Source organism: Candoia aspera, chromosome 3, assembly GCF_035149785.1.
Source record: "Candoia aspera isolate rCanAsp1 chromosome 3, rCanAsp1.hap2, whole genome shotgun sequence".
NCBI classification, from domain to species: domain Eukaryota; kingdom Metazoa; phylum Chordata; class Lepidosauria; order Squamata; family Boidae; genus Candoia; species Candoia aspera.
Window position 1 is genome coordinate 152,724,596 of NC_086155.1, and position 13,777 is coordinate 152,738,372.

The following is a 13,777-nucleotide window of genomic DNA, read 5'->3' on the forward strand; positions in this document are numbered from 1 at the left end:
TATATTCCAAAGGAAAAAATGCTATACTTGAACCTAGTCTGAAGAAGGAAGGGTGAAGTTAAATTAAATTTCATAAATTGTAAGAAATAAAAGGCAAGAGACTTAGCCTAGCATGATAAACAGAAATCAAAATCTTGACATCAGTTCCTGGTTAGAGATGTCACCTGTTTCTGGGGAAATAGAATCTTCTTGGGGTAAATGTCTCTTCTTCCTTTAATTGGATCTCCTCCAAATTCTTGGTGTATTGCAGCCATTTATTAGCGTCTTTTGGTGAGGTCGAAACCCTGTTCATTACCCAGTCTCTTTCCACTAACTTTTTGCTAGTTCTGTCCTTTGTTTTTAAAACAACTCCTCTCTATTTCCAGCAGAGGAAGAGCTAGGATATCTTACTCAGTATGTGACCAAGTGCATCTCTTCCTTATAGGAATGTGTATTGATAGTCTGGCATGAGGGGGTGGTTCCATTTCCTCTCATTTTCTGGGAGGCATTTTTGGGGCACAATTAGAGTTTTGAATTGTTACATATGGCCCTTATGTCCTATTGTTGAGCTTAGGAGATAACTCTTGATTAAGTACATATTTTCATTTTCTCTCACTTTCTCCCTTTTTTTCCATAAAGAGTATGAAGATGGTGATTTGTCAGCCTGGATAAATAGGGAAAGATTTCAGGGGTACCTTAGTATAGATGGATTTACACTCTATGAGCTTGGAGACACAGGTAAGATGATTGTCCTTCACAATTTATCATATATATCTTTATAATGTCAATCTCAATTTAAAATAATAATTTCTTTATTCTTGTATGCTGTGCCAGAAAGAACTGTGTAAATAAATGTGTTTTAAGTATGCATTTTATTTTGGATTGTGAAATACCTACAGTTTTTCCTAGTATCCGAAACAACTTGATGTGTCTCCAGATTCCTTTCGCACAGGGTGTGAACTGTTTTTATGCTTGAAGCAGGCATTTCAACTGTTCTGTGCATGGAACAAAACGTATGTGTTTGAATGTTTTGTTCTGAGTATGGAAGAAAGCACCATGACACTTTGGAATATTCTGTGCTGTGGAATATTCAAAATTCCATGTTAGGCAATGTGATTTAGTGTTGTCTTGCTTTTACTATTTCCTGTGTGGACCAGCACAGCATCTGGGCTTAGTCAAAGTAGAGTTATTGGAAGAGTGTGGGCTTGGATATTGTGGGAACAATTCCAAATTTGACTGCTGCTGATGAGGTAGGAAGAGAGAGAAGACCAGTGTTGCTGTGAAGATCTGGATTGAATTGTGATTCATTGCTGCTAGAATATATCTGGTTGTCCACCTCCTCTTTGTGTACTTGGGGGAGGGCACTTTTAAAGTGATGTAAAAGTGTGACTAATTAGAGGGAAAGAAAGAGGGGGAGTCCCCCATTGGTTCTGTCTAAATAATTATGTCATGGCCTTTGTCTGGGGAATTAAGATTAAATAATCTAAGAAACCTTTCTCTATGTGGGTGTACAGTACTCCTCACTTACCAATGGTAATTGGGACCGGGAACTCTGTCGCTGAGTGATGAAGTCATAAGGCACAATGTCATGTGACTGTGCAGACTTATAACAGCAGTCCCAGCAGTCCCAATTGCCATCATTAGGCGAATCCCGTGCGGTCGCAGTGTCCCATGATAACGTGATTGTCGTGAGTACTGATGGCGAGCTGGAAGGGGCCTCTATCCAGTGGGGAAAACGCATGCGTAGTACTGAGGAATTAAGCAGCCATTCAAAGAGACACAGATCAGACCCGCCTTAACTTTTGGGGTTTATCTGTCTGGGTTTTTCCCACGCTTCTTCAGTTTGTTAGGATTCTGTTTTATGTAGCAGTAATAAACACTAGAGACCTACTCCTTGTCTCAGCGTGATTTCTGACTGTTAGGACAGTGATCACTATTTGTGACCTCCTACTGGCTTCCCCATTGACTTTGCTTGTTGGAATTTGGCAGTGAAGGTCACAAATGGTGACCACATGACTGCAGGACATTGCAAGATCATAATTGCAAGCTGGTTGCCGAGTGCCCGAATCACGTTCACATGACCACAGGGACACTGCGACGGCTCTAATTATGAGGACTTATCATAACCACCCCTCATTCAGCACCATCATAACTTTGAACAGTTGCTGAATGAGTGGCTGTGAAACAAGGACTACCTGTATTCAATATTTCCCATTACAACCTGCCTGATAAGATCTAAAAGAGAGGCTTCTTTGAAGATGCCTCCACTGTCAGATGGTACATAGGAAAAGGCCGCCATCTGCTCTGTTCCCAAAGTAGGGTACATACTCTTTCAGGAGTTGTATTTGCCCCACTCCCCATTCTCTAAGTGTTTTGAAAATCTGTTATTAAATTAGACGCCCTTTGTATTTATTTTATTGTTAATTTTAATCTGTATTTTAAACTTAGATTTTGTTTTTGTTTTTAAATTTTATTGGCTGCCTTGAATGCTAACTTAAAGATAGAATATAAATCAAAACAAATAAGCATTATGTATCTTACTTTATTTTAGGAAAACTTGTGGCTGTTGCAGTTATTGATGATAAAAATGTTTCTGCTGAACATGCAAGGTAGGTCCAGGGGTTATGTTTTGTGTTAAAACATGATTTGTTGTTTTAAAATTGAAGTATTTGAACTTTTTTTTAAAATAGTGACTTTATGTATATAATATCCATAATTTAAGTATCATAATAAGAACACTTTAAAAATATAAATAACAATAAGGGAACAAATAACAAAATAAAGCTGTCAGAAAAACCAGTAGACCCACCTTTAATATATATTAAAATATGTTAAAAGAATTTATGAATTAAAAAGTAAAATCAGCCCAGGTTTTAAAAAAAACCTTTCGTTGACAAGACAAAGACTTCAGAGAGAGACTGTTGCCAGTTTTATTATCTTTTTATGGCTTGTTATTTTAAACTGATATATTTGAACTTTCCACTTTACTCTGTATTAACCAGATGTCATCCTGAGTATTGTGTCAAATCCTGGGCGCTGCCTCTTAAGAATGTTACAGACAGATTGGAACAGGTTTAAGGAAGGAGAAAGAAGATAATTATAGGACTTAAAATGACGTCCTATGAAGAGAGGTTGAAGAAAGAAGAAATAGTGTTTAGAAGAGAAGCCTGGCGGGGCGGGGTAATGATAGCACTCTTCAAGTTCTTGAAAAGATGCCACCCAAAAGAAAGATCCAGTAATGTTCTCTGTCATTCCAACATGCAGATCAAAGAATATAATTTTACATTTACAGGACAGCAGTTTTTGATTAAATATTAGGAGAAAAGACTTTCTAAGCCCAAGAACAGTTTGAAAGTGTAACCTGATACCCAGAGAGGTAGTGAGTTTTCATTCAGACAGTGGCTAACAGCCTTTTACTGGGATACTTTCATTTGAATTCCTGCATTGAGAAGGATTGGATTCAATCCAATTCTGGGTAAATTCTACATGGGGTGATTGTTGGTTCAATCCTGTTTGAAATTGTACGCTAGAATAGTCAAAGTAGGCTGTGTTCCAGTAGAATAAAGCACAACAAAGGAGGCCTCGAGTTCCTTTGTTTTTTATACCAGAGCTGCAGAAGAATGTTTAGTGGTAGCCTGACCAATCAACTTATAGAACAATTGGCCAAGGGGATGATTCCCCCCCCCCCAAAAAAATATTTAAATATTTGATAAGGAACAGCTTCTAGTATTACATGGACTACCACCCCAGCTATTAAGCAATTTCAAGCAAAAGTTATTCTAGAAATCTGTCTCATGGGCAACTGACTCCGTGAGTACTGCCATACTTAAATACCTGTCTGTATCTATGACTGCAAAACCAAATACTGCTGCTTAAGTCTTGCATGAATTGTGTATTTCTTATAAAATTATTGTTAGCTGTAATATTACACCCCCCCCAGCCACGTAAAACCTCTGTGTAAATGCATTTTGAAAGTCGTCATCATGGGGACATAAGAGGATATTTATTAAGGATTAGATTCAAGACATGTGCAATCTATCCATTTTTGAATAGGCAGTTCTATTAATCAAAGAATGATGCACTGTTTCTCTTTGGCACAGATTTCCTAATATTCTACAACAGTGGAGGGTTTTTTTTTTTCTTTCTAATTTGAAATTAAAGTAGAGTAAAAAAGAGATTTGATGCAAAAAAGGGCTTGCAGAGGAATTCAGATGTCATGCCCAGGTATACCTCATCCCTTATTAACTGGCCTCATGCTTGTGTTCTTTGTTTCCTTTGTATACTTTGACGATTGTGTCTTATTGCTTAAAAGATGTAGAAATCCTATGATTTTTTTTCTCTTACAGGTTGAAGTCTATTGTTCAGGAAGTGGCTAAAAATTACAGAAGCCATTTTCAGAGGTAATTATGTTACAATTTATTATTTTTATATTCTAGCTCTGCATCTTCTGTTATGTGCATTACATAGACAATTCTGGTAGATTTTATTGAGCTACTCAGAAATTTGTGATCACTAATAGGTAAGATATTTTTATTTGAGAATCCTCATGTTAGAAAATAAATGTCCACTGAATATAGTGGAGTTTAATTTTGATAAATAGGGATTGGATTGGAATGTAAACATTTGCAGTCTTCTGCATTTTAAAATTATGTACGCATTTCAAAATATATTCTGCTTTTCCGTATAATGTTTACAGTGTAACCCAAGGCAGCTAACAGCTAATAATATACAGCATGAAAAAATATGAAAAAGTCTATTAAACAGGAAGGTTAAAAAATGAAGAGCATAAAACAGCAGCAGCAGATAATTACAAATCAGCTCTTGTTATAAAATAGTTACCTTATCTGTCAGGATATGCCATGCTGAGCCATTAGTGATGCTAGTCAAGGGGAGGGAGAGAAGGCCCTAATATGAACAGGAGGTAGGTGGGTCAGTAGCTGTATCATGTTTTGACTTTACTGGTGGCTGAGGAGAGGAAGGGCACTGGGAGGATGGAAAATGGGTGGGCCAGTGGGATATGTCAAGATGGGACTTATACAGCAGCTATTGAGAGGAGGGAGGGAACAGAAGAAGTTAAATGGTGAACCAATGGGATATGCTGCAGTGGAGGCTGCAGAGGAAAAAGAGGGAAGCTAACCTGGGATGCAGTGGTTTGTTTGAAGGTTTGAAACAAAACATTTTCCCCATTTTCTCAACACATCTAGTAAGGGCCTATGGTAAGCTAATTATTCTGTTGAGACTAGGTACTGCTATCTGCTAAGACCTTATAAATTGCTATAGAAATTTATTTATTTATTTATTATTCACATTTCTATCACCGCCCATCTCCCCCTAAAAGGAGGAGTAGATCAAAAGAGTAGAAAAAAAGCTGTTTGTATTACAATTTGGTTTAATTTCATGTAATTTTTCTGTCTAATAATCAGGAGATCAGTATGCCCATGTTACAGCATTAGATCAGTATGCCCATATTATACCTTTGCTTCACGAGCTGCCCTGGCCCTCAATAGGTTTTTGAGTGCAATTCAGGGTGCTGATTGTCATCTCCAAAGTCCTTCATGGCATGGGTCCAGGTTATTTGAGGGACTGTCTCCCTCTGATTGTCTTTACCCCTCCCATCAGATCTGGAAGAAGGAGCATACTCCAGGTCCCATCAGTTAAAGACTGTTATCTGGCAGGACCAGGAAACACAACTTTTCTGTAGCAGCACCTGCCCTTTGGAACACCATTCCTCCCAACCTTAGATTACTCCAACCCTGCTGGCCTTTTGTGAAGCTCTTAAGAGCTGTTTTCTCTCAGGTGTAGGAATCATGGGGGGAATGTATTTGTTGTTAATTGGTTTATCCTTGGTGGCCATTTCTCTTTTATGCATTTTATTTATGGCATCCTTTATTGTATTGATGCTTTTATTGTGTTAGCCACCCAGAGTTGCTTATCTGATATGGATGGCCATATAAATCATCATCATTATCATCATCATCATAGATCATGAGTAGTAAGATCCTTTTATTTGTTTTAGTTTTGAGATCTGGCTATCAAATCCTTAGTGCAGTACTAAAGGTTTGTCCTGCACTGCTCTTTTGAGAATAGTTTAGTAGTTCAGAGAGACCTACATGCAGAACCTTACAGAGCTCTATGTTGCTGTTGCCCATGAATTTTATCGCAAGATTGTCTCATTCTGACTTTATAATTAATTATGAGACAAATGAGCAAGGGCTTAGAGTAGTGTTCCTCAACCTTGGCAACTCTAAGCTGTGTGGACTTCAACTCCGAGAATTCCCCAGCCAGCAAAGCTGAAGTCCACAGAGCTTAGAGTTGCCAAGGTTGAGGAATGCTGGCTAGAGGTATGTAATAACTTCACCTACCCTAGTTGATTTCCAAAGCTCAGGGGCAGTCAATCTGCTATCAGGACTGTCCCAGTGCATGTTGTAAAGCAAATTTTAGAACAAAAGTTGCATACAGGTGGAGGGATATAATACTACATTTTCAGCTATCTCATTTTCAAATCCTTAGTTGCTTTTTTCCTCAGCCGTTCTCCTATTACCAGTGATTGTGTTAGTGTGTTTTGAGGATGTAATCTTAGACAATCAGTTGTCTTCATCTGCTCCTGATATTCTAAAAATTGAACCTCCTTCCTTTTCCTTCTTTGGATTTTCCTTTCATTAAATGGATTTGTTGATGTCATCTTTTTTTGTTTGTTTACGAAGATCATTATTTATTTTAAGATCTCTGTAATGGATAATTCTGTGAATTGCTTTTTAACAGAAACTTCCAATTTGGCTATATGGATGGAAATGAATACATTAATAGTTTACTAATGGAGTGAGTAAAACCATTCTTTAAAGATTGCATGGTGCTATTTAATAGCATATCTATAGAATTCTTTATTGCTTCAAAAATTATTATTTTATACATTGTAAATTGGTTTGCCAGTACCTAAGATACAAAAATGCTATATATGCCTTTGAAAAACTGTTTTTGGTTAGTGTAGGGTAAGGTATCCTGTATGATCACTGCATTAATGAAAATGGATTGATTCCTCATGTTCTTTCCCTGGGGTAATAGTGACTTAAAATCTTTTTGCATCTGGAAAATGGACATGTAGATTGTGTCAAAATTAGTCTTGTCTAGACTTATGGCTTGTTGTCATTTTCTTCTGAAAGCTTTTTGTAATGTTTTTAGATGGAGAATAAAAGTGTGTCTTTCAATGAAACTCTTTAATAAAGACAACAAAGATATTAACATTTTTATTTAAATGTGTTTCCACTAGATGGCAGCATCAAATAGCTAATTTTCAGGAGCTGAAAAGGATTTGGCATTTATTTGTATTGTAAAATTTAAGGATTATGCACTGTGCCTACCAATGGTAATATCAGATCATGTATGTCCTTTAGAAGGCCACCCAGGTTTTTTGTTTGTTTGTTTTGTGCTTGACTACAGAAGACACACACCTCCCTCGGAATTAAGAGTTAGTAATAAGTTGTAATGACAACTTGCAAAAGGGAGATCACAGAAACTTTATCAATACTTGCTGTGGCTTTTGTCCTGTACTATATCCTGTAATTTTTTGACCACTGCTTTAGTGTTCTCTGGATTCAGTTATAATACCTTTAATTTCTCATCAGAGTCATTCACTGGGTAAATAATAAGACTGCAAGACAACAGTACCATTAGTTTGTAGCACAATTAATGCATGATTGGTTTGTCCTAACGGACTAATGTGGATGTTGAGTAGAATGGAATGCTAGACAGAACTGTGAAGAATACTTTAGAGTCTTTGGAATGGAAGATTAATTAGCCATAACTATTATAGTTATGTAAGAAATAAGTTAAACCAACCTATCAGTCCCAAGTTTAATTCCATAACGATTCAGTAAGAAGTAATATGATAAAAAAGCCCTCATCTGCCTAGTTATTTTGGTAACAGTGTGCTCATTCTTTCGGGTCTTTATTAATGAACTAGTTATTTTTCAGTTTCTGAATTGTTCAGTTTTATTGTTTCAGTGATTTGAAAATCCCCACTATTGTTGTCCTGAATACATCCAATCAACAATATTTCCTACCTCATAAACCAATAGAGAGCATTGAAGATCTGGTCCAGTTCATTAATGAAATTTTGGAAGGCACAGCAGAAGTAAGTATTGCACATTTATTCAAAATCTCAGCAGCTTTTCAAATTGCCAAAAATATTAGAGCAGTTCATTAGTTATCTTACTACATTTGAATTGTCTTGCTTGAAGGTATCTTTAAATGTGTTTACTTGAAAAACAATTCAGAATCTTTGGAGGGTTGCTAACCTCATTATTTGGAATGTGTCTATAGCGTAGTTGATTATAATATACTGAGTCATGGAAAGAACTTGGTAGTGTTGGAGAGGAATAAGACTGAGGTGATGGGAGAGCTGGAAGGAGTGAAAAAAATGAGCAGAGGTTCTCCAAGAAAGATACATGGGAAACCCACTTAGGTACATAATTGTAATAACTTTACTACTATTTTAGGCTTTCTAAATAACAGCACTTGGGGTGTGGGGAGCTCTTTTAGGCAAAGTAATGCATCTCCTTTAGGGGGAAAAAAGTTAATTAGGGAAAATAATGAAAATATCTGCATATCACAACATTCATGATACAGTAAATATTGTGGGATAATAGAATCATACACTTGGAAGAGGCTGTATTGGGTCCAACTGCGTTGCTCAGTGCAGGAATAAGGTAGAATCCCCTACTCTGGAAAAGATAATTTCTCCTTCAGTGAAACAATATTTCTATAAGGAAGTATTGGTAAGGTGACATTGCATAATAAGGTAATTGAAAACTAAAATATAAATAAATAATGCTGATGCTGCTTTAGCATTTTATTTTTCAAATTTCAGGCATATGGTGGAGATGGAATTCTTCAACGAATCAAGAGAATAATTTATGATGCCAAGTCCACAGTGGGAGTACGTAAAGTATTATACAGTATTTGTATCCATCAAGTTAAAATAGCTGCATCTCATGCTAAACACAGAAAGAATCCGGAAAGATTTCATTCGATCATATTATTAAGTTTGTTGGATTTGTCTTGGTTACACTACATCTTGTTTTTGAAACAAACCTGTTGGCATATAAAATGTGTCATTGGTAGTAATGGGATAGTATCTGAATCTGTCATAGTACATCTGAATAATTGACAGGTAGAGTGTGGAGATTTTTACCCAAATCAGTCTTCCCTTGTCTGTTCTTCCCCCAGAGAACATAACATCTAACTATTATAATTTTGTTTTCCTTCTGTGACTGGCCGACATTCCTATTACTTACAAAATGTGTTCAGTTGGATGTTGTGCTGCTGGAAGTTGTTATGCTGAGTGCTGCTAGATATTATACTGGACAAGGGAGAGCATTTGCTTACATTATTTCAAATTGTGCAGTTTCCTTCCCATTCTTCTCCTCTTGCACATATATACCTATGTACTTTGAGCTTATATTTTTTATGGCCATGCCAATTGTTTTGGATTCTATTGAATGCACACAAAAACATTCATGTTGATGCTGGCTCTCCAAAAACACTAGCTGACATAAAACCACTATTATGTAGACCTCAACAAAGTTTTCCATGTCTACGTTGTGTTCTACTGTGAGGTTTAAAATATTAAATAATCTAAGTCTAGGCCATCCTCCACATATGGAATAAGATCTAAAATTTTAGTTCCAAAAGAGTAACATTCGCATGTATGTGCCTTAAAGGACCACCTTGCAAATTCCTGTTAACAAAAATTAAATGGATCTATTTAAAGTATAATACACAGAGTTCTGAAGGTAGAAGAGGCAATGTATAAAAAAGGAAAAAATGGGGAGGAACCACCCAGGCTTTCCCTGAAACCTTTCTTGGAACATTCATGTGCATATTCCTTAAGTTACCAGGCATTAGCAACGTTGCTAGTTCTACTCTGTCTGCCTGTTGTTGCCCAAAGGATGAGTCATGAGGCAGGAAGAAAAAGGGTGTAAGGATACTAGCAAAAAAACCCTGCCCAACAGTCTTCCCACTTCTTTCATTAAAGTTTATGTGTGACAGTCAATGATGTTTTCCATACCTTGATTCTTCTTAAAATGTGTTATTATATAAGTGTATGGAAGTTGTGGGAAACATTGTCCCCATGTTGTTCAGAATGTTACGAAAATATAACTGATGGTCAATTATTTCTTAACAGTCTGTTTTCAAGAGTTCCCCACTTCTTGGTTGCTTTCTCTTTGGTCTACCACTGGGTGTCATCAGCATCATGTGTTACGGGATTTGCACTGCTGACACTGAGGGAGGGTCAGATGAAGCAGAGGCATCTAAGAAGGAAACTACAAGCAGGGATCTAACTGATGAAGGCACTGAAGAAGAACAAGAGGAAAACAGTGAAAGTCCTATAGAACTTCCAGAGAGAGAGCAAGAACAGAAAACTATATTAGAAAAAAAGACAGACTAAATTGTTAACTTTTTTTCTGTAGAATTTCCAAATAGAGACTTATTTATTGAATTCAATTATACCTGTGATCTTCAGAGATAAGAACTTTTTCATGTATTTGTGTTATGTGCATGCATTCAAGTTGCTTGGCTGTGAAGAAGAATGGGGTGGGAGTTGGGGTTTCAAAGTCTCTTATTATCTTTATTCTGCTTAAAAAGAAAATTCAGGAAAGCAGATGAGTTATTTTACAGGATAAATTTTGAGTTGGGTAAAAAAAAGCCCTCTTACTTCTCTTTTGAGTACTGATATTTACAATTAAAAACAATTTTACCATTATGGCCAAAGTAATTCATTCATTCATTCATTGTTTCCCTCCCTCCCTCTCTCCCTCCCTCCCTTCAGCAGGGATTAACTCAGTTTAGAATAAAACCTATAAATATTGAGCTGTAGAAATCTTTCATGGGAAATACACTTTGAGATGTTACATATTTTAGTAGCTATACTTTCAAAAAAGCAGTATTTTTTTAAAGAAAATAATTTAGAATTTCTCTTTTACAAAATGGAATTGATAAAGAGAAGTATTACAAATTCCCTGGCCTTTTTTTTTTTTTTAATATGATTAGTAAATTTAGAAGTAGCATTTACTTTTTGATCTCTGGGTCCAGTTGGTACTACATTACATTATATTGGTCCAATATGTTGCTTTAAAGGTAATAAATATTTTTCCTTTACAGGAATTTTCCCTGTATCTTAACTATATGACAGTCTCAGGATTCTATTTGTAAATTGCTTCATTAGCAGAATAATTTGGCCAGTGTGGCTGCTGCATAGTTAATGGCATTTTTTTTTAACTTTAAACAACATTAGGCTACTTTACAAAACCCTTGCTACATATTTGGTTTCTGCAGCTGAAAAGAAACCTTAAATTAATATTTTATTAACTTACTAACGTTGAACATGCATTTGACATCTTTGCTGTCTGTCTGTTGAATGGGGAAGACTAATTATGCATAACATGGTCAGCATTTAAAGTAAGAATGGTTTTTGTCATATGTTTAATCATATATGTCATCCCTCATACTGTCCCATGGTATGGAAAGGACCATGTCTCCAGGGTTGAGATCTCAAGGGATAAGCCATAGGGTGATGCTTGGAGGATTGATACCATGGTGATTACCATAGCAATCAAGCTTATGCTACTCATTTTTAAGACTATGGCTGTTTAACATTCAGTTTAAAAACTGAAAATAAAAATTCTAAGCTTGTGTCTCATGGTGGAATACTTGGCTTTAATCAGCACAGTTGCTTATATACCTTGTCAAAATACTCAAATAAATTTTAAGTTTAACTTTTTTAAAAAAAATATGGAGTTAAGGCTAAGGAATCTTCTGCTTCCTACTTCAGCTAATTTCATTCCCTATGCCAAACTCTGATAACTCTGTAAAGCAAAGCTGTCAAGCCTAATTCTTTGTCATACAATATCTTACTAATTGGAAGGAAATTATACAGTCACTATTGCAGTTGCTTTGAAAAATAACCATACACATTTTTTAGAACAAGAACCCTATTCCTTGATAAAAATGAATATTGGTCTTTAAAAATACTTTATATTACTTGTGGTTTCATATCAAGTACTTTTATTGGCAGTTACTCTCTATCCAAAGAATAAATGGCTTTATTCTATATATAGTGAACTGAAATGTTTTGTTACTGCTTGATTGTGTGTGTGTGTAGGTTTATTCTATCTTTACTGAAGCTTATTGAAAATTCAACTTGTCTAAGAATATAGAAATGTTTTATAAATACTTTTTCTCAGATGTTTCAGACGTTCAAATTTGGACTTGACCCATGTAGCAGAGATCACTTCTAATTGCTACAAAACACTTGCTCAAAATGCCAAAGGATAGTCAATAGATCTACATGTGATGCCTACTGTCCAGTGCAGTTTAAAAGGAATTATGAGTCTCTTTTGTTAGTACCATTTCGATGCCCATTAGCTTCTCTTAATCAGCTGTTGAGTGTTTCAAACAATAACATTGAAGCTAAGTATAGTTTTATCATTCTTCTTTTCAATTTTCAAACTTCCAGATGTTTACTAAACTGAAATACTGTATACTCCCATTTTCACTCCAACTTGTTAACATTATAATTAGAATGAAAAGCCTCTGGTGTAACACAAAGTGAGTGATCACATAAAGTGCTTCACACAGTAGTTATTATGACTTTAATTGGAAGTGCTCTAATAACTTAAATCCAACAAGGTAAATAAACATCAAGTGTAGATAGGTTGTGTGTGTTGGAGGGGTCTGTACTGTACAATAACAAACTTTTAAAAGGTGCTGCATTTCTGTGCATTTTGGCAAAAAAGTCTCTAACAGAGAAAGGATGTGAGATCTCTTTTGGATCAGACCAAAGGACCATATAATCTAGCACCTTTCCCAGAGAAACCAGGGGATGCCTAAGGTGAGGCCCATAAGTAGTATATGTAGCAGGCATCTTTTCTACTTTTTCTCCACAACTAATACTTAGCTACCCTTCTCTCCACTTGTCACCAGCTCTTTTCCCATTGGACCATTTACTGATATCCTAGCAGTAGCCATGGCAATACACAGAGCTCTATCAATTCTGTTATGGTGTGAAACCAGCAGCTCTTGGTGCTGCTGACAGATGTTGTTTTTAATATTTTCTCACAGCTTTTGCCTGGACAAAATAAGTTCTTTACTCCATCCTAAGAGCCTATTGCCATGCAATCAAATTCTTTGCTACCTCTTTAGAAATGTATATTTAACATACAATTAATCTTATCTAAACATCGGCTTGAAGATGGAATCATAAGATTGTGTCATTTTTTCTATGTTACAGTGCTAAAAATGGTTTTGCATGAGCAGATCTGTTTCTCAGTGATTGCTCCTTGTGGAAACAATGCCGTTTTCACACTGTCCGAAGGAGGCAGGAGGGAAATTGCCTCTAAGAATACTGTACAACTCAGATTATGTTCAATTTGTTGCTCCTGCAAATGTTTGCAAGGCCTTCAGATATATCTTCCAGTTAAATGGCATCTTGTTAAAAATTAGTAAGAATCGTTTCTAATGTGGAGGGTAAGATAATTGTGAAATAACTGCACTTGGAGGGTAGGCAGACTATGATTTGATTTTTCTCTGTGGCCTCCAAATATATGATGATTGCAAAGAAACTGCAGAATCAATCTGATGTGTATAAAGAGGTAGCCTTCACCTAACCTTCCAACAGTACACTGTCAGTTCCATAGAAATAGAAATAAGATATTGGTATAGACTACTCCGTAATTTTGAGTTCAACATCAGACAATATAGATAGGAAAATATGACGCAAAAGGCCTCCTTGCTAGGTGTT

At 36.0% G+C, this 13,777-nt stretch overlaps 1 protein-coding gene across 2 annotated transcripts in view; it reads left to right on the forward strand.

The window, feature by feature from the left end:
• TMX3 (thioredoxin related transmembrane protein 3) overlaps positions 1 to 12,088 on the forward strand; it is a 32,342-nt gene extending 20,254 nt beyond the window's left edge. For both annotated transcript variants that reach the window (XM_063299051.1, XM_063299053.1), the window contains 7 exons: positions 619 to 717; positions 2,531 to 2,588; positions 4,326 to 4,379; positions 6,742 to 6,798; positions 7,981 to 8,110; positions 8,846 to 8,914; positions 10,163 to 12,088. In XM_063299051.1, the coding sequence (XP_063155121.1) occupies positions 619 to 717; positions 2,531 to 2,588; positions 4,326 to 4,379; positions 6,742 to 6,798; positions 7,981 to 8,110; positions 8,846 to 8,914; positions 10,163 to 10,426 (731 nt within the window). In that variant the 3' untranslated portion in view covers positions 10,427 to 12,088. The remainder of the gene's footprint in view (positions 1 to 618; positions 718 to 2,530; positions 2,589 to 4,325; positions 4,380 to 6,741; positions 6,799 to 7,980; positions 8,111 to 8,845; positions 8,915 to 10,162) is intronic.
• Positions 12,089 to 13,777: the final 1,689 nt, after the last annotated feature.